The 26,644-nt window shown below is 51.1% G+C and overlaps 1 protein-coding gene across 7 annotated transcripts in view; it reads left to right on the top strand.

Annotated features, from left to right (window-relative positions):
• Nucleotides 1–2,131: 2,131 nt before the first annotated feature.
• The window catches only part of Mcf2l (MCF.2 cell line derived transforming sequence like), a 144,969-nt gene continuing 120,456 nt past the window's right edge, over nt 2,132–26,644 (top strand). For 6 of the 7 annotated variants that reach the window (XM_076913824.1, XM_076913822.1, XM_076913825.1 and 3 more), the window contains exons 1-2: nt 2,148–2,301; nt 7,812–7,984. In XM_076913824.1, coding sequence (XP_076769939.1) covers nt 7,816–7,984 — 169 coding nt within the window. In that variant the 5' untranslated portion in view covers nt 2,148–2,301; nt 7,812–7,815. Of the gene's footprint in view, nt 2,302–7,811; nt 7,985–26,644 lie in introns of all 7 variants that reach the window. The other variant, XM_076913823.1, reaches the window with a different exon arrangement.

The raw sequence follows: 26,644 nt of genomic DNA on the forward strand, positions 1-26,644 counted from the left end.
AGGAACTTAGCCTTTTAAAAGTTAAAGAACCATATGCAGAGGTTGCTACATGGCTCAGGGGTAAGAGCACTATCTATCAAGCCTGATGGCCCGACTTAAATTCCCAGGACCTATACAGTGTAAAGAGAACAGATCCCACAAGTTGTCCCCTGGCCTCCACATGTGTGTCTTAGGACTCGAATGTGGAGGCACGCACACACACGCATGTGCATAAGTGTACACATGCACACACACACATGCATAAGTGCACATGCATGCACACACAAACACACACAAAGCCAGTTTTGTTTTTTAATTTTTTTTTAAAGCTTCCTGAAGGCACAGTCTGACCTTTTGGGGTATGGAAACCTTCAGGAAGGTAACCCCAGGTCTGCCTCTCAGTAGCTTCTGTCAGTCAGTACAGGAAAACATCTCCTTCTCCCTAGCTAACTGGAGAACACTGCTTGCTCTGCTAGAGAACCCAGGTTCATATTCAAGTACATATGTGGCAGTTCACAACCATCTGTAGCTCCCAACTCCACAGGCTCTTACATGTTCCCCTGCCTTCCCTGGACACTGGGCACTCAAAGTCCCCAGACAGACATGCAGGCAAAGCATCTATACACATAAAGCATTTTAAAGGAAAATCTTTGCCGGGCAGTGGTGCCTTTAATCCCAGCACTTGGGAGGCAGAGGCAGGTGGATTTCTGAGTTCAAGGCCAGCCTGGTCTACAGAGTGAGTTCCAGGACAGCCAGGGTTACACAGAGAAACCCTGTCCTGAAAAACCAAAAAAAAAAAAAAAAAAGGAAGCTCTTTAAGAGGATCTAAATATACTAAAGAAAGAAAAGTCAAGGAAAAGATTCCAAGGGCTCTCTTTCTCTCTTTCCAGTCCTTCCCAAGTGGTCTCTTCTCCCCAGCCCAGCCTCCCTTCCTGGTCATCTGATGGCTTCTTTCTGTTCCCCCATCCTTTCTCTGCCTGTCCCTTAAGCTCCTGCATTGAGGACTGGGCAGGGTAAGTGCCCAGTCCTGGAGGGGAACAGAGTGCTGAGGCTGGCCCAAGACGAGGGTTCTTTAGTGCGGTCACCCCAATCCCAGATGTGAGTCCATCTTGTCTACCCAGCTCAGCTCATCCATTGTCACCCCTCAAGTGGGTCCAGCCATGGCTACAATTCCCACACCTGTTTGGTTTGCTTCCCTCTTTGGGGGAGGGGGGCTTTTCCACAAAGACTCTCCTCTTCCACCCACCCAGTCAAGCCATTTGTACCCCCACTTCCCATTCTAAATGTTTGCATCTGGCAGCAGACTTACTACGGTGAATGAACGCTTGCCGGCTTGCCCGCGAGCCCCGGCGATGCAGGTTTAAACAGTGTGTCTTTGTGTTTTCTGAGAGACCGGAGTTTGTCTCTCCGGGGCAGAAAGCAGAGGTACTGGGAGACGGGAAGACTGACCCCTCTTGCCTTGGGACCAGCGAATAGGGGGCTTGACATATGAGTCTCTGGGGGTGGGGTGGGGTCCTGAGAGCCCCTGTGTTTAGGTGAATCCTGGCAATCCACCGTTTGCAGTGGCGTTTAGAGTTCCCTACAGGTGGTTACTCAGAACAGAACCTCAAGCGATCAACGTGAGTGGACGAGTGGAGCTCGCTCTTCCACCCTCAGGTCAGCTAGGAACAGAGGCCAGAAAGGCTTACGGAACTTGTCTAAAGCCAAAGGGTTCCCACCTGCGTCAGTTCTTCCGCCTGGAAGCAGCAGAAAAGGGTCTTGGGAGAGCAGGCTAGCCCAGTCTGGTCACCTGGGACTTCGGAGTGGACACAACTTCCCTACAGTCCTGCTGAGAAGCCTGGTGAGGACCCCAGGGCAGATCTCGAGGTATGGGGAGTTAGGGTACAGGTGCATCTTAATACTGGCTGGGCTGGGCTCAGAAAACCACAGGAGAGAGCTAAGCTGGAGATGCATGCACCTCCCTTCTTCCGGGCCCGCCCCTACCCCGCCCTTGCCCCACCTCCTCCCTAGGACCCCGCTCTTGCCCCCTCCCCTTGAGTCCCCGCCCATACCCCACCTCCTCCCTTGAGATCCCTTTCCCACTGTCTCGCAGCAACGGTCGCCTCAGTCCCCAGCGCCACCGCCCCTCCCCCACCCTCGCTCCCGCTCCCGCCTTCCCGTCTCCTCCCTCCCTGTCTCAGTGGCCCCAGACCGACCGGCGGGCGGAGTCTGGGAGCGTGGCACCTGCAAGCAAGTGAGCTCGCTGGATGAGGAGAAGACAGTCCCCAGCACAAGCAGGTGTGCGCGGGGTTGGGGCGACGAGGGACAAAGGAGAGAGGAGTGGTGAGATACCGAAAGAGAAGGAGGGGGTTACGGGAACGAGGGTAGGGGTGGCAGAGGAAGGGAGTGGGAACGAGCTCGTCGCCTAGAACCATTCCTGCCCGGATCGCTTTGCTACTAGACTGGGATTCTCTCCCCTACATTTCACCTCCTCCTGACCGGAACTCCGGCTCAGAGCAGGGGTCTCCCTAAGTGCTCCCGCTGTTAAGAGTGAGGTTCCTCTCACTCCCCCGGTGTCACATGGAAGGGGAATCCCAATACACACCAGGCAAGGTGTCACCTGCTGGAGGCGGGGCTCTTGCCTCCCCTGGGCAAGTCTCAGAACCACCCTTCAAGTTCTCTCCAGCTCCTTCCAGCCCACTGACTGGGCCAGTGTCCAGGACAGGTGCCACAGACGGAGAGGCTTGGACCAGCACCTAGATCTCCGGCTGATCGCTGGACTTGCCTGCTTTGCCTTTTTACCAAAACATGCTTAGGTTGTAGGTTAAAAATAATTGTGTCACTTTCTCCGCTCACTCCAAAGTCTCCCAGTGGGAGTTACTTTTTAATCAGCCTCTTGGCATGGTTACTCTTGACCCTCTCAAGCCCTGAGTGCCACCTGGCTTTTCTAGAAGCCTCCTGGTCATGGCCAGTTCTGCCCCCAAACAGCTGCGGAGCCGTGGGCCAGTGAGGGTTACGATGCCCAGCTGCCCAAAGGATGTACTTCGAGGCCGTGGGAGGCCCCAGGATGTGTGGCCCTGGCAGCAGGTCACCACCAAAATAAAGTACCACCCCTTCTCCTTGGTGGCTGGGGGTGGGGTGTGCATGGTCCTCTCTTCCAGTCATTAGGATACCACTTGGTTAGGTAAGAGTGGCTTGCTCCCCTGGAGGAGGAGCCCCTGGGCTCTGGGGAGGACTTCTAAGTACAGAGCCCAGGGGCCTGTCTGTCCCAGAACTGGTCTCAAGACCTGAGCTTGCAGAGGAGGGTTTCAAAGCTCTACCACAGCCTTGGTCAGCTGCAGCAAGAGAACCTCCACTTTGTCCTTAGCCTTTCTTGCCTACAGAGCCCTACAGGTCAAAGCAAGGTTGTATTTTAGCTTGTCATCTTGGCCTGCATGCAATTCCTCGGCCGAGGCTTGGGAAATGATCGCCCAGACTCTCAGCCAGTGTGGTCAAGAGCGGCTACTCTCCAGGAAGATGGCAGACGCCTGTTCCAGCTTTCTTGCCAAGTCTGTAGAAACAGAGACTGGTAGAAAAGACTTGCAGAGAATGATGGCTGTGGAGAAGCATGGCGTTGGAAGCCACCCACAGGCTTGAGCACAAAGTCTCGGTGCCAAGGACCCCCTTGTTTCTGTGTCACCAGACATCTCTGATCCATCAATTCTCTGCAGAGCTACCTCAAGTTTCTTTAGTGGAGAGGTCTAAGAACATGAAGGGGGACAAAATGTCCCCTCCCCACACTGCCAAGGCCTTTTGTGGATATGCCTTCCTCATAGGTGCTAGGCCAGCTCCATTTGAGGGTCCTCCAAGTGCAGACATTTGTCTTGCGAAGCCTGCTGTCTTGGTCGCCTCTGTACAGAGGTCTCTTCCTTGAAGGTTACTTAATTTCATTTCTGGAAAATGTGGTGAAATATGAAGCAAAGAGGTTTCTCAAGTGAGGATGGAACAAGGGACCTGCCTGGCGCCAGTGTGAGGATGGTGGGGACAGGAATGCTATGTCCTATGTGTGCCAAGCCTATCTATGCCACTCCCTGGCTTTACCCTTCCTGGTTCAGGTGAGAGAGTGACCAGGACAGCACCTCTGATCTCCCATGGACCTCTTAGTGTGAGACTATGAGTACCTGACCCTTGTCCCTGAGCAGGTCCCATCTGCCCTGCATCTTATGGAAGTCATAGGAACCTTTCTCTGTGGGGTCTGGCATTTGGGTACAGAATGGTTGCTGCTGTATTCCCCTTGGAAAGAACCCCCACAACGTGGGTACACAAAGTTGGGGCTCTTTGGGGGGGGGCACTACACCTGAGAGAAAGTCTCTTACAGCAGCGCCACCTGCATAGGGTGTTGGCTTCAGAATACTCTAGGCCATTGCTTGGGATGGAGTGGGGGGAGGCTTTGTGGTCATCCCATGGCTTCAGGCTGCTACGGGTCTGGGAAACTGAAGTGATACTCCCTCTAGGCCCTGTCAAATGGAGTTCTCAGAACTTTGGGGCTTTAATGGATCAGTGAACACACCATGATACCAAGAGACCCTCAGACACCCAAAAGGGCCAGTCACCATGAACCAAGGATCAAGAGCACAGAACACAGAATGTTAAGTAGCTCAGTCATTAATCGCGACCACCACGGTAAACTCTGTGGGGTCACAGGAAATTCCCCTCCCTCAGAATGTTCAGGGTGACTTTGGAGCCCTAAAGGGCAGATGTTCTGAGATCTAAGAAAATGCCAGCCCCAGAAAGCAGCATTTCAGCTGGGGACGCTCTAGGGCTCTGACTGACAATTCACGGTGTGCATACATTACCGAAATTGCCAAAATGGATGAGCAAAACCAGAACAAATCTACCGGGGAAGTGACAGCAGACACAGGGACAGTGATTACACTCTGCATATAATCTCTCTATCTGTCAGAGGACAAACCAACCTGGGAGAGGCTCTGCATGAGTAGACAGAGGGGGAGGGGGAGTGGGAGTGGGAAATGTGTCAATGATCCTGAGTGGCGGGCTGGAACCAGAGTCACTCATGTGAGGGGTGCCTCTGCGCTTTGTTTCCGCTCTGTGTGGGTAGCAATCGAAGAATCATTGGGGGCCCAGGCTGCCACGGTGACCTCTCCCTGAGGGTGTTGCCTCCTTTGCACGCATCGGCACCAAGTCTCGTCTGTGTTGCATTCTGTGCCAACCACCAGAAGGCAGGAGTTACTCTGACAAAGACAACGGCAGGTGTGTAATAAACACTGCCCAAGCGACCAGTGAGTCAGAGATGGGACTGTGCCTTGCTTCACTGAACATAGCCAAGCTCCAGCTACCTGGTGACTTTTCAGAGCTGTGGTTTAGCCTTGCCCTTGTGTGTGTGACACCTATTGAGGCTTCAGAGTGCAGGGACCTGAGACCTAGGCCACCCAGGCTGGCTTCTCATAGTGGACAGAAAATACCCGAAAGCTGTCAGACACCCATCTAGTGCCTGGGGTTGTGCCAACCTTGAGATTGTAAAACTGAGTCCATACGGATGCAATTGTCAGGACTGGTCTTCTGCGCCCTTGGTCAATACCAGCTGTGAACGTCTGGTTTCCTGCCTCAGAAAAGTCACCACTGCCTGTCACCCTTGTGCTGCACCCAGCCTCCCTCTCTGCCTGAGCGTGAGCAAGTTTTACCTCCCAAGGTTGTTCTTATACAGTTCTCTAGGGGATGGTGTGGACATAGCATTGCTGGAGAACGGTTGGCTCCAGCAGCAGGCATGTGGAGCTCAACCATCCTTGGGGCCTAAGGATGACCTAGGGGGTCAGAGTACCCCCAAGCCTTGTACTGATCCTCATCATTGCTGGAGAAAGTACCCAGGATGTTCTCAGTTGTCCTTAGAGATAGAATGGGGAGAAGAGAACCACAGGTTCTGGGCATCCGTGAGGCAGAGGCACCCGGCAAACTTTAGTCATCCTTAAGTATGGACACATATAGATAGCATCACCCTGGCCTCTTCCCAGAAAAGTCTGGGACACTGACATCCCCAACACAGATTAAAATTCTCTTCACTAAAATTTAGAAGACTAGAGGGTTTACATCTTGGTATGTTTGTTTTTCAACCAGGGAAATTTCCCTTCCAACTTTTTATAATCATAATTTGGTTCACAGAACCCAGAAGTAGGTCTCTGGTCAAGGGTGACTTGCCCTTGAAATTCTGTCCTTCTGGAGGCTCTACATGCTGATGAGGAGGGCAAGACAAAGCTATGCTGTATATATGAGGTGCCACATAGAGAAACCCACCCCAGGCCCTTCTCCTCCACCCCAAGTTTGGTCCCCAGACCATTACAGGGACAGCTTGAGAAACTTCATAGTAAACGAACATGCATAGGGTGACAGAGGATACAGCGGGCAGCATTTATAACCACAAAGGGACTTGGTTTTTGTCAGATAGGCAGATAGGCCAGTTAGTTGCCCATTCCCAGAGCCTGCTGGGAGTTGGGGAGGAGGCAGGAAGGAGGATAGCCTTGGCTGGACACTTCTGGAAGCATTGCTACTTACTAGACCGTGGGCATTCCCTGGCCTGGCAGCCTGCTTCCTCCCTGAAGGGGCCACAATGTGAACAGAGGTTCTCAGGCCCTAGGCCCCCAGATCACGTTTCTCAGGCCAGATATCTTCATATAAATTTTTACCCACCACTTGCCAGACCCCAGGAGGGACAGGCAGCTGAGCCCAAATAAAGATAGGCCTCTGATTCTGACCATGGTTTCTCTCTGAAAAGAGAGGTCAGACCTGTGCAGAGAAGGAGGTTGCATAGGAATTTTGAAGTTGGGAATCTTAATCATCCAACCTGTCCAGGAAGGAGTCTCCTGCAGACAGTGGTAGGAACTGGGGAAGAAATGGCTGAAGCAAGGTGTCTGTAGCCTGAGGCAGGGGACTCACTGGAACTCAAGGGCAAGCTGAGAGGGATGTCACTGTAGAGGATAGGTTTCCTGTGCAGAGCCAAGACAGTGTACTTAGAAGAGCCCCACTCTTCTCTCAGGTGTGTGCTAAACCACAGAGAAGAGTCCTGTGGAGCTCAGGGAGTGGTCACCCCGGGCAGGTAAATCTAGCCACGGCGCCTCTGAAAGAGCCATACTTTCTCTTTAAATTCAAGCTCACTTCTCCAGAAGCTTCACCAAGCAAGGTGTTGGCCAGATCTCCCCTGGCGGAAGAAACACGGTAAGGTAATGTTTGTTCTGGAACTGAGAGCCTTCACTTTGCTTAGAGGACTTTAAAATGTTTTGAGTAATCTGAAGAGCCACCAGCTTGGCTTTGAAAGTGAGGCGAACACGGGAAGCCAGAGAACAGGCACTTTTGTGTCCTTGAATCAAGACTCTAAATGTCAAGAAGAAATTCTAAGTTTTTCCCCCTTTCCCTTCTTACGCAGAAGTAAGTAGTTTTTCCTGTACAACCCCTATGTCAGTATTTATAAGCAAAAGCTGTTTGTTGTTGTTGTTGTTGTTGTTGTTGTTGTTGTTGTTTTACTGAATATCAAGACAGCCTGCAGCTGGGCAGTGGTGGCACACACCTTTAATCCCAGCACTTGGGAGGCAGAGGCAGGTGGATTTCTGAGTTCTAGGCCAGCCTGGTCTACAGAGTGAGTTCCAGGACAGCCAGGGCTACACAGAGAAACCTTGTCTCGAAAAACAACAACAACAAAAAAAGACAGCCTGCTCCAAGCTGTTGAAATTTAGACAATAAGCTTAACTTTACACATCTTATATCTAATTCAGAATAAATGCTAAAGACTGGTGGTTTCATTCTTGTCCAAAGAAGCAATCCTTGGATCTCCTGCAACCTGACTTCATTTTCTTTTGACATCACAGCCTCATGTCCGACTGCTGGTGCTTCATCTTCTGCAAGGAACACGCTAGAAGCAATCCTTCGTCACCACAGTGCGATGGGGCCTCAAGGGAGGAGGCTGATCACCAGGTGGACGTGTCTGATGGCATCAGGCTGGTTCCTGACAAAGCAGAGGCCACTTCGACCACAGCCTCAGGTAGGTGCTGGCGGCCCAAGCCGCTCTCTGATCCGAGATGATTATTAGACTCTAAAGTCCTGAGCTGAGCCACCAGGCACCAGAATGAGTCGCTGAGCCCCTGGCTGTGCCGAGGGTTGTCGTGGGTTAACCTGTTAGTGTCATAAGAAGAGGTTAGCTCTGCTTAGAGATTATGAAACGTGTGTCTTTGGATTTTAAATAAAGCACAGCACACCAGAAGGGGAAACATTTGTAGTCTTTGCTTTCCTTTTTTTAGTACTGTTGCTTTAATTTGGTATGTTTTATCTTAACCATGCAGACCAGCTCCACGTTACCAGAAGTAATAGAATTAGAGCCAATCAGTGTGAACCCCCAGCCTTCCAGGGCATCCATCAGCTTTTCCCAGGGTCCATCTCTGCATCAGGCTGGTCGTGTTGGGCCATGGCCATGACCAACCTACCAAGTCAGCAGTATGAAAGAAGAGCAGAGTGTGCCTCGGTCTGCGCACTGTTACCTGTACTTTCCCACCCCGAGCCCCAAAGGAAAGCACGCAGCAGGTCGAGCGGTGTGAACATCCCACTGCGGGGGTAGGGGGCCGGGGAGAATGTGAACTTGACTCCAGGGCTGTCTGCTTCCCTGCCAGCCCAAACATCAGGCTCACACACATCTTCCTGCCATCCTTCAATAGGCCAAGCCTTGGGTAGCATTTGCAGTGCTGTGCTCCGAGGCTACCCCCTCTGGGATCCTTGTCCAGAGCTGTGTGTCTTTTTGTTGTTGTTGTTATTTGTTTACACTTCGAAAGTTGTCCCTCTTACTGGTTTCCCCTCTGCAAGCCCCCTATCCCATCCCTCCTCCCCTGCCTCTATGAGGGTGCGCCACCCACTCCCACCTCATCACCCTAGCATCCCCCTACACTGGGCCATCGAGCCTCCATGGGACCAAGGACCTCCCCTCCCACTGATGCCTGACAAGGCCATCCTCTGCTACATATGTGGCTGGAGCCATGGGTCCCTCCATGTGTACTCTTTGGTTGGTAGTTTAGTCCCTGAGAGCTCTGGAGGTCTGGTTGGTTGATATTGTTCTTCCAATGTGGTTGCAAACTCCTTCAGCTCCTTCGGCTCCTTCAATCCTTTCTCTAACTCTTCTCTTGGGGCCCCCTTGCTCAGTCCAATGGTTGGCTGTGAACATCCACATATGTATTGGTCAGGCTCTGGTAGGGCCTCTCAGGGGATAGCTATACCAGGTTCCTGTCAGCAAGCCTTCTTGGCATCAGCCATAATGTCTGGGTTTGGTGTCTGCAGATGGGATGGATCCCTAGGTGAGGCAGTCTCTGGCTGGTAGGGCAGTTTCCTTCAGTCTCTGCTCCACTCAGTCCCTGTATTTTCTTTAGACAGGAACAGTGCTGGGTGTAATGTTCAGGGTGTCTGTGGTAACAGCCTGAGGCTTAGGCTAGCACTCTTACGCTAGCTTCTAAGGAATAGTGCTTTGCCTGCTGACCATGGCTCAGGGCTCTCTGGACCCAGCATTGTGAGCCATACCTTCTGCCTTGGCTGAAGGAGAGATGGTATCTCTTGTGGTGGCCCTACCTGAGGTCTACGGCTTGTGTTTCAGTTTCTGTCTCTGTGCTGGTGACCCTGTCCTCAAGGAACAGCTAGAGTCCAGTCTTCCATGGTGGACCCCAAGTGGGAGCCAGGGGATGGAGCCTTTTTCATCATGAGCCATGTGTTTCTGCTTCTCCCAGGGTCTGGTCCAGACTGAGAGGAGGTGATCAGAGACAGGCTACCATCAAAGGGCTGTGCAGAAGAGGGGGCTCCCCAAGAAGTCCTTGAGGGGCCATTTGATGGAAACCCCCTTAGCACTGTTTAGTCTACCTGAAGTGTGACGAGTTCCTTGGGGCTCAGGCCACTTTGGTCATGTGATCCTTGTTTCAGTTGGCACCGGTTGGTACTTGCTGGCCTTCTGGACGGGCCTCATAGGTGCTGGGTTAAGGCTGTCCTGGGAGCAACCAGCTGGTCAGTCCCAGGTTGACACTAACCTGGCTGCTCTAAATTTATTATCTGTACTTCCCTGATAGGAAAACCTGTCATGAGACAAGGACTGTAAGGCAGAAAGCCTGGCTCAAGGTCAGGCTTTGTCACATCTATGTGGGTATGGCATGTCCTGAGCTTGCCACCGCAAAGGGCAGTGGCAGCTGCCACAGGCTCTGGAGCTGGGCATCACTCCACAGATCTCCACCCTGTCTCACATCACTTCTGACTCCTTCGTTCTCTCTGTATGGCCGTCCATCCTTCCTGACCCAGAGCCATGGGGTCCAGAGTGTCACTAACCCAGTGACTCCAGGCAGTGGGTCCCCGTGATGACTCCAGCAGATGACCTAAGGACAGGCTCAGAGCACCTGGACACTCTCCTGTTTCGGTGACAGACAAGGGCTGTGATCAGGAAGCCCCTGAGTAAGCTGCCATGCCCTCTTGACAAGGCTCTTTGTCCCCCTCCTTCCTTTCTGGTCACCTTTCCCAGATGAGTCCGGAAGCCACGACTCTGCCTTCTGTCCGGGTGGTCTGACACTCCAGGGCCGTACGTAGTGAATGCCCTCATCGAGTGTTCTCACGAACGGCTGGACAGGTTCACTGGGCACTCAGCAGAGATGTCTGTGTCCAGGCTGAGTCAAGAGTCCAGGCTTTGATGGCCTAGCCAGAGCTTGCCCTTGATGCAAATGAGTGCATGGGCTTCAGGCCCTGTGTAGCTATTGTGAGCAGTCATGAACGTGGTGTGTTTTTCACACCTGCGTGCCTCTGGAGCTGGGTGAAGGGTGACTGGCCAGCTTTCGAGCTGTTTCACAGGCTGTTTCCCAGCGCCGTCTCTGCCGTTTCGATGGCAGGAGCCTCGAGCACAGGAGGCCGTGTTCAGTCTGCTGTCCCCATTCTGTCAACGCTCTGCTGTCCCTGAGGTCACGCTGAGGTTTGGACCGTGCTGGGTAAACATCGATAAGCCTGTTGTCCAGCTCGCTCGCCTGCCACAGTGTGTGTGATCCGGCCCGTCCTTCGGCCTTCTTCATTTCAACATTTCACCACAGTGGCGTGTTTGGCCAACTACTCCCCAAAACTCTGCCGTTACCCACTTCACTCGGGAGGCCTCAAAAGTATCGGTGGAGAGGCCCATTTCAGGGATCCCATCTGGCTCATCAGACACCTACCATTCAAGTTAGCTGACTGTGCAAAGTGACTTTGTGAATGGCCCCTGTCCAGTGCGGTTGCCTCTGGACCTTGCTCCTTGGTCAGTCTTTGAGGCAGGCCCATGCTCACCAAACTCAAGCGTCAGGGGAATGACTTCAACAGCCGTGTTCTGAAAAGCGGGACACAGCAAGCAAGCTGTTAAGTGTTTCACTCACTAGGGCAGTCTCTGCTGGGCAGCTAGTGGTCGGCAGGGCTTGTGCAAACAGTGCTGGCAGCCTGGTTGTGAGTGATTAACTTCTCATCCTAACCTTTATAATCCTGTAACATCTTATCACTTGTGAGGTTCTGTTATTTAGAAAGTTGGCAAGAGACCTTGATATTTTTTGGAAAGCATTTTTAGTGAAAACGGGCTTACAGTCATTTGGGGACTGGTTCGTGTGTTATTGGTCAAAAACTGAAAATAGAGTTAGCAATTCCTGCCTCTACTGCAGGTGGAAGGTGAGGTAGAGATTTTTGGGGACAGAGGGGCAGGCTGCAGGGATATCACTCCTGGGCTTGCTGGGCTCACTCCGGCCCCAACCCCTGTACTGAAGAGTCTACAGTGCTGGCTCCCCAGTCTGTCTTCTCTGGCTCCTGGATGGACAGAAGGAACTGGCCAGTGTCTATCACTGTTTAACTCAGTGAACAGTGTGTGTTATCTGAACAGGTGATTCTGAGGCACTGCAGAGACATCCTCCAGGAGGTAGACAGTGGGTAACTGAGCTGTCTCCACAGCCCTGCTTAACCCTCACCAACCTGCAGTATGGCCATGGGCCCAGAGATTTTGCTTGCAGTTCATCAGGAACTTTGAGGTGTTTCTGTCAACTCTGTGCTGTTTCTGTAAAATCTTCCATGAGAATCCCAATCACAAGTTTGGAATGCTCTCTGTGATCCAGCTGACATTTAGGAAACTCTGAAGTATATGCTTGACCTTGAAACCCCAACAGCGACTTGGCAGCCACTAAGCATCATCACACACCGTATTACATGTTAGTTATTGCGGCTTCCAGCCACTCAGTGTCGTCTGGGTTGCTTTCTTCGCCTTAAACTAGACTCCCTGTGTAGACGCTCTTCCTCTTCCTGCATTGGCCACTGTGAGCCGTTGACGAGGACAGGAATGTGCCCTGCCCCAGGAATAAGCTCCTGGATCTGATGGTCACTGTCTTCCTGGGCATCTCTGGTCTCTGTGGTTCCCACTGTCAGCATTAAAAAAAAAAAAAAAAACAGCTCTCATCATCTTAAACAAGGGAGAGATGGTTTATTCTGCAGCTGTTATGAGTGACCATGGCTCTGGAACCCCAACTCTATGGTCCACATGGAAGCAGTTTCTTAAGTTTTTATAGTTTCACAGAACAAAGAAAGTCATAAAGCAATTTTAAAATGCATTGGTGGTGTTGGTGGTCAGAGAGACAAGAACAAGATTGGGGAGCTTTTCTGTAGGCCCAAGATATTAACTGATGACATTCTCAGCTCGTAGACTGGGAGAAGCCAGAGGCCTGCTAAGTTACTAGCTTCTAATAGATTTTTATTTATTATCATGAAGTAATAAGTTTAGATACTGAGAGGGGCAAGGCATGGCTGTTCTAGAAGCTAAAACTAGCCCAAGACAAAGTAATTAGCCGCTGAACTTACAGACTCCAGTCTCCCCACAGCACTGAGATTCAGTCGTCTGGTCGGTCTCTACAGACCCGGACTCCTTCCAAGGAGTTCTTGTTCACAGCCAGACGGCTTCTCTTCAGGACATTTAGTTCACACCACCGAGCTTCCTGTGCTCCCAGTACACAGCCTCCCTGCAATCCACCAGCACTGGGCACCTTGAAAGCTTTCTTCCGTGTCCATGGGAGCTGGCTACCCAGCATCCTGTCTGATGTGGGCTGACAATGGTAGAAGTGTCCTCAGCGGAAGCTGGCTCTGAGGCATCCATGGTTACCCATGGCTCTGTCTGGGTACTTTCACCTTCTGTCCCTGTCACTTCTTCATCTGTTAAGAGTGTAACTGCCTGCTATATCTCTTGGTGTGAATAAGATGGCAGGACATACTGTGACCAGATGACCTTATGGCACAGCTGTGTGTGCATGGGAGATCCTCCCCAGGAGCGACCACTGTCTGGGGAAGCCTTACCTGCTTGATGTCTCCTAAAGAAAGGAATCAGACTAAAAGTCACAGGCACGGGGGCCGTAGAATTTGTCCTTGATGCTTGTTTCTGAGAGATCTCACCCAGGCTGTGCCTGCTGGGGCCACTCACAGTGGAGAGGCGTTTCATTAGGAATCTGCTCTCATGTGGAAAAGTATTCATGAGACAATTTGGCTGAAATCCTGTCAGGGGCACCTTTGGAGGAAGAGCTGGATATACATGAAGCCATGCCAAAGGAGTTCGTGGTGTCAGATTTCCATGGTCACTTGGCCCCATTGCTGTACTGGACAGAACATGGAGGTGGAGAGGTCTTAGTGCCAAAACACTGAGAAACAGGAAGGGGAGAGAACAAGGTTTCTTTTTGCAGGGCGTGCACCCCGGCTGACCTGATGTTTCCCTCCAGGCTCCGCCCCTGTTTTTTACTATGTCTCAGTAACACCGCGGACGTTTTCCTCCGTCCACTGCTCAGTCCACTGATGAAGTGGAAACCGCCATGAAACAGCCACATGCACCTTTTGGGGAAACTTTTCAGACTAAGAACACTGTAAGCACCACAGTCCGGGGAAGGCCAGGATGGAAAGCCCTGGTCTGTGTGAGCATCCCTGCTGAGCCAGGAGAACAGGCAAGGCTGGACCTGTCACTCAGAGCCTGGCATTTTTTCACTGACTCTTGGGAGATTTCCGGTACAAACAGATACGAGGAGCCGTCATGTCTTCTGGATGCATTTACAGTCAATAATGGGGTGGTGTGGGGACAGGGTCGGGGAGGGTAGGATCTTCTTGTAACAGACATGACTGAAGCCAGATCAGACTTTAGTGATGGGGTGGCACTGACCAGGGAGGCCCAGAGCCCTCTGACTTACACAGTCAGCAGGTCCCTTGTACCAGGCGCTCCTTCTGCCTGAATCCTCATCCCATCCACCCCCTCCATCCTCACCCTTCCCTCTGATGACTCCTCTCCTGCCCCTCTCCCCACCTACATCCTTCTCTTCATGACCCCTCCCCCACTCGTTCCTTTTCTCACCTGTCCCTTCCCCATTCCACAGGAAGTGCCTGACTCTCAGGAACAAGGCACCTAGATGTCTACACTGGGACCTGTTGTCTGGACTCAAGATCTTATGTTATAGTCTTTGATTTGCCCATTTCCCCAGAGGCAGGCGATTGCTTCAGTTCATGTAAAATACAGAAATCCATACAACAGAGCAGGTAGCCTTTATGTGTTTTCCCAGCCAATCACGGGGAGGTAAGATTTTACCATTTCTAAGATAGTTGAATGTAATTTTCTTGTAAAAATGTTAAAAGTTAGTATTTCCTTTAAAAAAAAAAATACTTAGAAGTGCCTGTTCTGGAAAGTGTTCAAGCCACGTGGCCATGGCTGTCCTCAGCAGTGCTCGTGCCTGGTTAGCTGAAGTCACTTCTGTCCCTACAAAGGCTCTGTTCTGTCAGCTCTCGGCAACAGTCTGTCTTCATCTTATCCGTGCCATCTGGAACTCAGAGATGGAAGTTTTTATTTGTAAATCAAGTAGAGCATGAAATGTATTTGAGATGCAATATTAAATTCCCCCCACATTTTGGAGGGTCCAACAGCCAGTCTGATCCTCTATGTGATTTCGCTCCGCTGCAGCCTGAACACACGAGCTGTGCGTATTTTGTGTGATTTCTCTCCGCTGCAGCCTGAACACACGAGCCGTGCATATTTTGTGTGATTTCGCTCCGCTGCAGCCTGAACACACGAGCTGTGCGTATTCTGTGGTTATTTTCCCTTCTTTACTACTAAAGCGAGCAGACACTGAGGTGCTCTGTGCCTCCAACAGTGCCAGTGTTGGTGGTGGCTTGTGTCTGGGTGGGTGACCCTAGTGAGTTCCTTCCTTGCATTTAGGGGTGGCGGTGTAAGCAGAGTGTGGGGAGCAGCCTTGGCCTCTGGGTGGTGACTCTGTATCTGCACTCAGCAAAGGGGGACCGAAGAATCTTTTTCCCATCAGACCTGCTGGAGAGCAGCACACACTGTAGCTCTGTCCCTTGTACACAGAAGCTTCTCTACGTTGGAAGAACCTGTCTCGGGCACTGAGCCTGGCAGAGAAGCCACACAACCGTGGATAGCTGTGAATGTGGCCTAACGTGAAACTGGATATAAACTTAGTGTGACTGTACAGGTTATCAGGTGTAAACTTTACAGATGACAGTGTCATCCTGCAAGTCTGCTCGAATGTTCCAGGGGAGTGAGCACTTCAGCTCTTCTAACTGTTTGAGCATCTACTACAAAATGCAGCAGACCAGGAAGCACAGGTAGTTCCTTCCACTCAGCCCTCGGGTTAAAGGGAACAAGCCCGTTCTGCCAAATGGACCAGTATCAAGCAACCTGTAAGTCCCTGTCTCTCTACTCACTGCAGCTCTCAGGCCCCACCAGCAAAGCTTCTGTGTGCAGCTTGCAGCAGTCACTACAGAAACTCACAAGTGCCCAAAGGGCAGAGACTCAGGGTCAGTGGAGAGCTCAGTCCCGAAAGAGACATCTGCATCCCACCCTCCTAAGGCTCAGGGACTGTCATGGATGAGAGGATGAAGACACTGTCAGAGCACAGTTTGGGAGGATCAGAGCAAAACAGCATCTTCTGGACATAACAGGACCACTACCCCATGAACTCACAGCGTCTGTGGTTGCTTGCACACGGTCAAGCCAGTCAACATTCCAGCATGGAGTAGGGAGAGGCCCATGAGCCCCACCCCCATGAAGAACTATCAGTTAGTTCTCTGGTCTTTACGTTTTAGTTTATGTTATGGGTGTTTTATCTGCAGGTATGTGTGTGCACTTACATGTACAGAGGCCATGGAGGCCAAAAGAGTGTCAGTGCTCCTGGAACTTGAGTTAGAGATGGTCGTGAGATGCCACGAGGGTGTGAGAAATCGAACTCAGACCTCTGAGAGAGCAGCCAGTGTTCTTAACTGCTGAGCCATCTCTCTCACCCCAAGAAAGTCAATTTTCTTTAAAGATGTGGCCCTTGGTAGGTTATTCACACTCTAGTGAAAGGCACACAGGAGTATATGGCCAGCATAGAGTGGATTCAATGTGATAGTAGGAAAAAAAGGATACAAAGTTACGGGCGTGAAGGTGGGGGGTCTGGGAGGAGTTAGGGGAGGAGTGGGAGGAGATGGGGTCTGGGAGGAGTTAGGGGAGGAGTGGGAGGAGATGGGGTCTGGGAGGAGTTAGGGGAGGAGTGGGAGGAGATGGGGGTCTGGGAGGAGTTAGGGGAGGAGTGGGAGGAGATGGGGGTCTGGGAGGAGTTAGGGGAGGAGTGGGAGGAGATGGGGCTCTGAGAGGAGTTAGGGGAGGAGTGGGAGGAGATGGGGGTCTGAGAGGAGTTAGGGGAGGAGTGGGAGGAGATGGGGCTCTGAGAGGAGTTAGGGGAGGAGTGGGAGGAGATGGGGTCTGGGAGGAGTTAGGGGAGGAGTGGGAGGAGATGGGGGTCTGAGAGGAGTTAGGGGAGGAGTGGGAGGAGATGGGGGTCTGGGAGGAGTTAGGGGAGGAGTGGGAGGAGATGGGGGTCTGGGAGGAGTTAGGGGAGGAGTGGGAGAAGATGGGGGTCTGAGAGGAGTTAGGGGAGGAGTGGGAGCTGGATATGCCTAAAATACATTGTATGACATTCTCACAGAATTATCAAAATGTTATTTTTTTTTAAAGCCTAGAGCCTCAGACACTTCCAATACTAGCCAGCAATGGAAACACACACGTGTGCCCATTCACTAACTTTCCCACCCAACAAACAGCTTTGCCCAGCACGTTCGTGGATAAGGGCTCTTATCCACTAAGCCAGTGGCTCTTAGAGGTGGGGATGGCTCATGTAGACCTGGAGCCAGGAGGCATGCTCCTGACTTTACCAGTATGAACCCCTGGAGATGTGGTCTTACCCAAGTCACCTTTGTATGTGATCCCAGAGGGCTTGGCCAGACTGTGCTGCCAGGGTCTCCCACAGAGTAAAGCAGGGGCAGCACCCTCCCCCACAGGGCATCCCCTGCACTGAGGTGAGGTCCGGCTGGCTCTTTCAGATCTGAATGATCAATGCCTTACCACTTCACCAAACAGCTTTCCAAGCTGAAGCATTCCTTTCTCACAATGCATTCGTACCTTAAATTCCTGAACCACCATAGCACGGCTTTTTCAACGTGGCTGCAAGGAGATGATTGTACACCTGCAGAGGCTGATGGCCGCTCTTTTGTCGATCCACCACTCAGAGACCTGGAAATACCTCGGGTGTGTAAGATATCTCTCCACTTAAACCATTTGCAAACCACTCTGTGGAAAGCAGAAGACAGAGAAGCTCATTTCCAGGTGATCTTTCCTGCTCCCTTGTGCCTTGTGAAAGTTTCCAAGTGTGTGGTAGCCTCCACACAGAACCAGCAGACAGAGCATGCAGTCACCTGATGCCTTGCTGGACACCTGCTGGCTCCCCTCCTCCTCTGTGTCAGTGGAGAGGGCACTCACATTCTGTGGCCTGGAGGCCCGACCTGGCATCCACTGGTCAGTGGCAGCTGCTTGGCTTTCTTCAGTTTGTGTGCACGCTTCCTCCCCTCAGGCAATGCTCATTCTTATAGTTGTCTTGAAATTTGCTGAAACAAAACTAACTGAAACCCAGTGCTGGAAAAGATACCCAGAATCAGCTCATGAGAGAGAGAGGAATAAGATCGCCACCCACTACCACTAACCCTGGAAATTGAGCATACGGGTGTGACAGACTTGGGCATCAGGGTCCTTCTAAGAAGGCAGCTTAGAGAACATGGAGCCCCAGTGTGTCCATGTGATGACAGTGGGTGGTTTCATTCCAAACTACACTGGGCCTGCACTGCTCAGCAGGCCTCCTTGGCATCCTCCCAGAGGGGTTGAGAACTCAGCCACCGGAAACCTGCCTGTGGGCATACAGGCAGTGTCATTCCCAAGCCCTGAACATGTGGAGGTTACAGTGTGCTCCCGAATGAAGTCATCAGCAGACACACCAACAGCCATTCAGTGAATGGAATGTCATCTAGGGAAAGGAAGGAGGTGTGGTATAATCCTAAACACACTCTGCTGGTGGGGGGACACCATGAAGGCTCTGCAGTGGGTCCCACTGTGGGGTAGTGTGGAGAAGGCAAGCCGTAGACAGCAGGAATGTCAGGGCCGACTGGGGAAGGTGGGAACGACGACCACATAGCATTTGGTTTGGCGTATTTTTTTGAGATAGGTCTCAAGCTAGCCTTGAACTCACAAGCGCCACTCAACCTGCAAAGTTCAGCAGTGTCCAACTTAGATAATCTTGCTACTGTACTGGTGAGACAGTGGTGTGTATGTACCAAGATCCGTAGAATCTTGTGTTATGAATTGTAACTAAAGCATCATGGGAGGTCCAAGAAGTCCTAGAAGGAATGAAGACTTCGACAAAAGAATCAGCTGCACTGCAATGGTTCCAAGCGCCTCCCTGGGGCTAGGACTTCGGGACCAACATTGAAAACTGGGCCAAGCAAAAAGGCCAGAGAAAGGGACAGGAGCCTAGACTGGGTGAGCTCTGTCCCTTGAGAGCACAGGTTCACCTGCTGACCCTGTGTCACACATCACACTATGATCTTCTAAGTGACAAGTACCAGGGGAGAGTGCCTCTTTCTTACGAATGGAGGAGGCAACAGGAAAGCCAGGGGAAAGTCTGATAACAGGGGAGATGTGGAGTCATGTGGGAACTCACATTAGCCCAGCATACATGCAGATGGCCGGCCACCTTCAGGATCTGCCGGCACCCTGTATATCGCCTCCTGCCCTGACAGCTGGCTGGAGCCCACCTGGCAACCCGCTCGTGTTTTCTAACAGTCTCTTCAATAAAAGCATCCAGGGTCCTCGGGGAAATGGCTGAATCTAGGATGAGGGCAGGAAACACAGACAATGACCCAGCATCTTGTGGTGCCAGAGAGTCAGGAAGTATTAAAAAATATCCCAAACCCACAATGATGGGGCAGGTCGGATGGTATAGGCGTCTAGCAAAGAGCCCAGTTAGCTAACTGGACCAATGGAGATGCAAAGTGGGTTGTGTCAATCTTGGTACAAAACCCAGGTAACTACCCATGAGTACACAGTGACATCAGTGACAGAATAAGCCAGTCCTGCTGGGGACACAGGGCAAGTGCCCTTTGCAGAAGTATAATTGAAGTGACCGCATGTTAATCTAGTAGGGCCTGGTCCCTACTTTGTCAGTGTGGGTCACTGAGTCACAGGGCCTGGAGATTGCAGTGTGCAGAGGAGGGAAGTCACTCTCTGAGGGGTTGGAGGGACCTGCCACACCCAGGATAACCTGCCACATACCCCTTAAGACTTTGGGTTCAGTGGAATTTATTCGTTTATGCCCAGCAGTGTGACAGATGTAGGGCATCATGGGAAGGCTCCTTGCTGGACATGATTCTGGTGATGCCCACTTCACTGAGTCAACCATTCTTCCACAGTTCCAAGGGCCTGGCTTTCTTTAGTCAGGAAGACACTACTTGATGTTTTCCATCATAAAACTGTTAGGTCTGTAGGAAAAGCTTGGTGCTTTATATAAATCTTGATGTGCTTTATACTGTACTTATGTGAAACTGGTTTGTTTTGACATTAGTAAACACACCATAATTGTTTCTTCCTCATGTATCTGTTGGGTACAGGAGATATCTTCTGCAATGCTGTCTCCAATTCTGGGCATGTGAAAAACGCTGTATTTGAGCTAAGCTGAATGTGGAACTCTGCTGGGCTTCCACCAGGTGTACCAGATGGCCTTCTGGGTGGCCACTGCCCACGGCCAGCTCAGGCAGAGCTGCCTCATTCCATTTGCTGCCTGTTGGCTATGTAGGTCAGGTCTCCATAGGTCTCAGGACTGCATCAAAATAGATGACTTTGACTTCAAACTTGAAACCTTATGTGCCAATCACTTACTATAAGCCTTCTCTTAAGTATGCACACACATCTGAAATAGTATCTGCAGCCAGACCTAGATATAGTTCGGTGTGTTGTTGTGAATGTCAAAGCAGCTACAGGATTGCATTGTGTACCCCCTGCACCAGTGATGTATGTAGGGCAGATGTCAGCGGTGGGACTGTGGGCATGGGGGCACTTGCCCTCCTGTGAGCCTGCTCTGCTGTGTAACTGTTTTGAACCGGCTTCCTTCCTGGCAACTTTCTGAGGCGTCACCCACTGAAAGGTCTGTCCCTGTCCTGGTCGGTGATGCTTTGATGAGGAGATAGTAGCCACAGGCAGAGAGGAGCTTAAAGACCAGAGAGTAACAGAGAAACTTGATCTGTCATGTCCACAGAGCCATGGATACGGAGAAGTCCTGTGTCCGACCAGATGCAGTGCTCCTTACAGCAAATAGGTGGCAGTGTCCCTTTCCTTCTGAAACTAAACCCACTTCTGGTTACCTCTAATAGTCAACTCACCCCAATTTGGAATCGCTGCAGGAAGAGCGCTGCAATGAGGGATTGTCTAGATCAGGTTTGCTGTAAGTATGTCTATGGGAGATTGTCTTGATGCTAAATGATGAAGAAGACCAAATCCCACAGTGGGCGGCCCCATTCCCCAGGTCTGGGCCCTGAATCGTACACATGAGCAGAGAAGCAAATGGCTGGAACACTAAGCATTTTTATTTCTCTTTGCTCTTGTTGGTGGATATGACCAACTGCTTCATGTACCTGCTTTGACTTTCCCACAATGATAGACAGTGTGCCCTGGAATAAAGCCAAATAAACCCCTGTAACTTTAATTTTTCAAAGCCTACTTTCAATGATGGTTCTTAAATGCTTTAACCTCCCTTCTAGCCCACCACCCAGCAGAGGTAGTGGAAAAGAAAGGATACAGGGGAAGTGGACCTGTTTAGAAATGGTTCTTTGGAGGAAATCCTATCTGCTTTGTCAGGAAATCAGCAGTTCAGTTCACAGGTCTGCAGCAGCTTCTCGATCCACTCGCAAATACTTCACAGATATACCAGCAGTCCAGTTCAGTAGTGTTGGGATAGCAGCAGGTGACACAACCTAGCAGGAACAGACAGGCCTCAGCCAAACTGTCACGAGTCAGCAGGACGGACCAGTAGGAACACCAGGAGAAGTTCCTGGCTGTGCCTCTCAGCGAAGTGAAGACCAGTGAAGAAGTGAGATCAACAAGCATTGCACAGCTAGCTCTATAAGCAAGTCTTGCTCAGCGCCCGCCGCCACCCCACCCCCTGCACTGTCCGTGGAGTCCTAGTTATCTCTGAGAATGTCCTCTGTTTACCAGGGGAGCCGGGTGAGAGAATGGGATGTACAGGGTGTGGCCATCCTGGGTTTGTCTACCAGGTACCCTCCACTAAAAGCTGCTTTAACCCAAAGTGCTCACTAGGGGGCAGAGTAACCACAGCCAGCCACTGCTTCTGCATCCGGCTTGACTGCTTTTGGGAACCTCCCTAAGAATGTCTGTGCACATCTCTGAAGATGAAGTCATCTATGTACGGGCATCAAACCCAGGCTTCTCAGACAGGATTTTGTGGAGAAAAGTGAGAGATGAACCATATATTTGCACTCAGTCTGTGTATGCTTGCATGCCCTCTGTACAATTATCCCTCAGCCCATACAGCCAGGGCTAGAAGGACACACCGGCAAATGCAGAGAGGTAGAATGGGGCGGGGCCCTGAGGGGCAGGCTCACTGCTCACTGCCCACTGCCCACTGCCCACTGCCCACTGCCCACTGCCCACTGCTCACTGCCACTGCCCACTGCTCACTGCCCACTGCCCAGGTTCCTCCTACCTGTCTTTCTAGTTTCTTCCCCTGGAAAGGAAATGCCACGGCTCCAACGAGGCCTGTGGTAGCCTCAGAGTTAGAGTTCCAGCATGGACCTTCTGGAAGTTTCCTTCACTGGTGTGTGGGAGGCAGTCTTGTGGAGGAGTGAAGAAGTCAAACTGTCTGCTAAGGGCTACAGGGCTAGGTGTAGTGTTGCTTAGGAACTAGGAACAGGGAAGAGAAGGCTGGGGAACGGGGATGGTACATGGTTATAATCCAAGGGTCAGAAGGGGACTGCTCAGTTTTTATTCTTCCTGCCTCTCCCAGACAAGGAGGCTGGAGGAAGGCTAAATTGGTATGGACAGGTGTGGTCAGTCAGGTTTGGGGCAACTAGGAAGATGGAGGCACTCAGTGTTTTCTCTCAGCCAGCGCTCAGAGGTGTTTACTCATTGGGCCAGGAATACTGTAAGTGGGTTTTCCCATCAACAGTGACCCTATGTCTGCCATTCCTTGCTGAGAGAATGGACTGGTGTTCTGCTCTGGACCCTGATCTTTGTCCATTTTGTTTGTTGAACTTTTAGAGTTTTTGATGGCTGTCCTGAAAGCCCCTTTCCCTACCCACACTTCCTGGTGAGTCCCTGGACTCTATGTGGGGGGCATCTTGCTCTGGCTAAACCCAAGACCCTCTTACATATGTTCCAAGACCCTCCAACATGTGAGTCTAAGATTCTGCTTCTTCCCTTCAGGACTCCAGCCCAGAGTGATCCAGGCCTGACCCACAGGCCTGACACAATCGCAGCACAGCCTTGGTAGCCAGCCCTCTGCTTTAGCCTTGTTCCAAGCCCCGTGCTGATGTGCGTGCTTTATCTCTGGGAATAAACACCATGAACACGTCCTGCCAACAGACGCTGGTACATCAGGTCCTGTTGCATGCTGAGGTCCCAGAGGCAGGCAGAGAGAGATTTGTGCCAGTTCTCTAGTCCCTCAAGACTCCTCTGAGAGGAAAACAGACCTGAGGTTACCTGGAGGTCATGGTTTCCTCTGAAGCAGAGGAACCAGCAGGACAATGAACTTTGTTATCTTGGGGATTCTTTTGAACGAGCTCTCCAAGGACCTGGAAGCTGGGTATATTGACAGTTCACTAAGAAAAGCTACAGAGGAGGTATTAACTGTGGCTTCCCAAATGGTTAGGAGACCTGCTTGTCCCTCAGCTGTTCAATACAGTGCCCTGAAATGGGCAACAGAAAGCATGCCGAGACCTCCTGTCCCAGGAGTCATGATGAGTTCTGGGCTTCCGTTTCATTTCTCATAGCCTGGATTTGGAACTAGCCTAGTCTGTGGGACTGTGATAAAAGGCCACAAATGGAACATTTTATAAAGAAAGAAGTTCGAGGCAAGGCAGTCTGAGGTCAGCACTAAGTGGGAGCCTTGCTGAGTCACGCCCCCACATGCACTTTTTTTTTTTTAAGACAGAAAGACAACTGGGAAAAACACCAAGGAAGGACCAGCATCCCAGAAGCAGAGGAGGAGCGTGCCTGGCTGTTACCTATAAAACCACACAGCTTAGGAAAAACCTAGGGGTCCGGGACACCTACGTCCATCTCAGAAAGGAAGAGTCAAGCAAAGTACGTGATCTGGATTCTTATTTTGCTGAGTGGCCAAGGCAGAGTGGGTCTACAGAGGACCCCCCTGCAGGATTAAACGAAGGACTTGGAATCTCAGAAGAGATCCCACAGGCCTGACCTTTGGCCCAAGTAAACCAGTTCAATGGAAGGAGAGTTTTCACAGGTGGCGTCAGAGATGCTGGACATCTGGAGGTAGCTGGGCAAGAACCTACATTTTAATTAAGTGGAGTCCATAGTTGAAAACAAGATGCTAAACCATGAAACCTTTAGGAAAACCAGTAAGTAGTATTTACAACTTGGAACTGAATCAGTTCTTCCATTTAATGCCAAAGGCACCCATTTAAAAAAAAAAAAAAAAACACTTCATACATTTAACCTTATCAAACCTTAAATGTGCTCTGTGAACTGTCATGTTGAGCAGATCTGAAGACAAGCTACAGACTGGGAGCAAAGATGCATCAACCACACATCTAGGGAGGAACGAGACGGCCTTAAACTCAGCCACGGGAAGAGACAGCCCTGCTGAGTGGCAGCTGAACGGTCACCAGTCCTCACCCAGAAGAACAGCTAACACTGAAAGTACCAACCATGCAAATGCCAGCGAGCTTGGTGAGACAGGCTTGCTTGTGCACGGATGCAATATACACTGCAACTTTGAAGAGAAGACATGCAGATTTCCCAGAGCTGGTGAAGGCTACACTCCTTTCGAGAGGACTCATTTCGAGAGGAAGATGGACATGCTTGATCACCGAATGCACATGTTTATAATTAGCTTTATCTGTAAACTACAACCTGTAAAGAAACCAGATGTCGCTCAGTGGATGGTTGGTTAGACCACGTAGCCTCTGCATAGGGAATACGGACCATGACTCAGCTGAGAGGGAGGGAGCATGGGATTCTCCTCCTCCTCTGAGGGAACCTCTATAGAATTCCTTCAGTGAGAAGCCAGCTCCCAAGGAGCCTGTGCTATAGGACCCCACTCACACAGCATCCTTCCTGCTGTACAGTGGAACAACAGAGACAGAGCTAGGGTTGCTGGAGCGGAGGCCATGGGGAGGGGCTAGGAGTGTCAATCAAGAGCAGCTCAAGGTGCCCTGGGTGGCTGGTATCTACTGTCCACTGTTTCCATACCAAGGATTTTGTTGTTCTTGTGATGTTGAGCTGATATTTAGGGAGCTGTTATGGGGGGACTCTGCCTCTTCCTCCCCCTGACCAGTGGCACATCTATCTGTCACCATACATGGCCTCACCCTCTGCCAGCAATGTCACCCTGAAGTGCTGCCTGGTCAGCACTTGTTCTGTACAGACTCGCTGAGGTAGAAAGAGGCCAGCGACCTTTCTTTCAGATAATCATGAGGTCCACTGGCTTGCAGCAAACACTGGTCCCAGCTTTGTAGGTTTTCGGCTGCAGATGTTAACTTGGGTAGGTTAACTCAAGTCCAGTGACCTTGCTGTCAGCTTTTGAAAATGCATCTTCCAAATTAAGGCTTCACTAAATAAAATCCTAAGAGTACAGTGAATGTTTGACCATTCAAGCAGAATGTTGGAAAACAAAGGAAGTTGGGGAGAGCATGGAGAGTCCGAGGCTTCCCGGTGAGCAGACACAACAGTGCAGGCTGCACTCCTGCTGGGCAGGTGCCAGGCGGCCAGGTGCAGCACCTTGCTGCACTGTCCTGTGTCACTGTTTCTGGAGATCCCAGGGTGATCATGGCCGTGTTCTGTCTCCATTGCTGCTGGCCACTTCCACTCAATGGGGACAGAGGAAGTTTCACACTCAAGAAATGCACGGGACACGCACACCAGGCCTCCATTGCCTTGTCAAAGCAGCAATTTGAATTTAAGCTCCGGGTTACTTCTCTTTCCTTCCCTGTGCCTTTGGGGTGCTTTCTGTGTGTTTGTTTGTTTGGCCATATTTGATGAAATTGAAATTGAATTGGCCATATTTGATGAAATTGAAATTGAATTGAATTTGATGAAATTGAAAACAAACAATAAGCCAGGCAGTGGCAGCGCATGCCTTTAATCCCAGCACTTGGGAGGCAGAGGCAGGCGGATTTCTGAGTTCAAGGCCAGCCTGGTCTACAGAGTGAGTTCCAGGACAGCCTGGGCTACACAGAGAAACCCTGTCTCGAAAAACCAAAAAAAAAAAAAGCAAACAAACAATAAAATGCACGTGGTCTACCGTTGCATCTCTGAGCAGGGCTTGCTGACTAGAAGCTGGTGTTTTTCAGAAGTTACTGAAGTGATGTGATATAGTGTGGTCATCTCACTGTGTCCCTGTAACCGGTGTAGACCTAAGGCCTACAGACTGGACTTCCAGAATGTGACCTGCGTCCCTCCCAAGGCAGCTTGCATTTGTAGTCATCTTCCCTCTTCCGAACTCCACCATCAGATTGTTCTGTCCCTTTGCCTCTGTGCGTGGAAGGGGACTCTCCAGAAAGCCTTTGCTTCCTCCTCCCCTGGAGTGTCCGCTCCCTTTAGGAGGTAAACCGCTATCTGGCCTCTTTTAACCCTAGCCTTGTTTTGAACTCAGCGTGATTTTTATGAATTTAAAAGGATGTTTCCAGGCTGACATCCTATCAGAATCTGGGGGCGGGTCAATGGTCTGACTACTGAGATCCAGAAAGATAACGGCTTGGACATGCGCAGTCTCCGGGCTCTATGACAGAGGCAGATGGGTCATCTCATCCAAGGAACTCACCACAGGGCAGACGGTTCCCTCCGGTCTGTGGCCACCACGGGCCCTGAGTGGACATTGGTGTGGGTTCCCCTCTCTCACAGTCAAGCTGAGGACCTGCCCTGTACAATGAAGCCATGAAGGGTGGGGAAAAGCCACAAAAAGAAGTTCCTGAGCGACCTCAGAAACAAAGGTTAATGGCTGGAAAGAGACAACTCACTCCTGAAGACCGGCCCTCCTGGGGCCTCGGCCCTATTTTGACTGAGCTGGTTTCCAGCTCCCCTAGGGCAGCAGCTCCC

Source organism: Arvicanthis niloticus, chromosome 16 (genome assembly GCF_011762505.2).
Source record: "Arvicanthis niloticus isolate mArvNil1 chromosome 16, mArvNil1.pat.X, whole genome shotgun sequence".
Lineage (NCBI taxonomy): Eukaryota > Metazoa > Chordata > Mammalia > Rodentia > Muridae > Arvicanthis > Arvicanthis niloticus.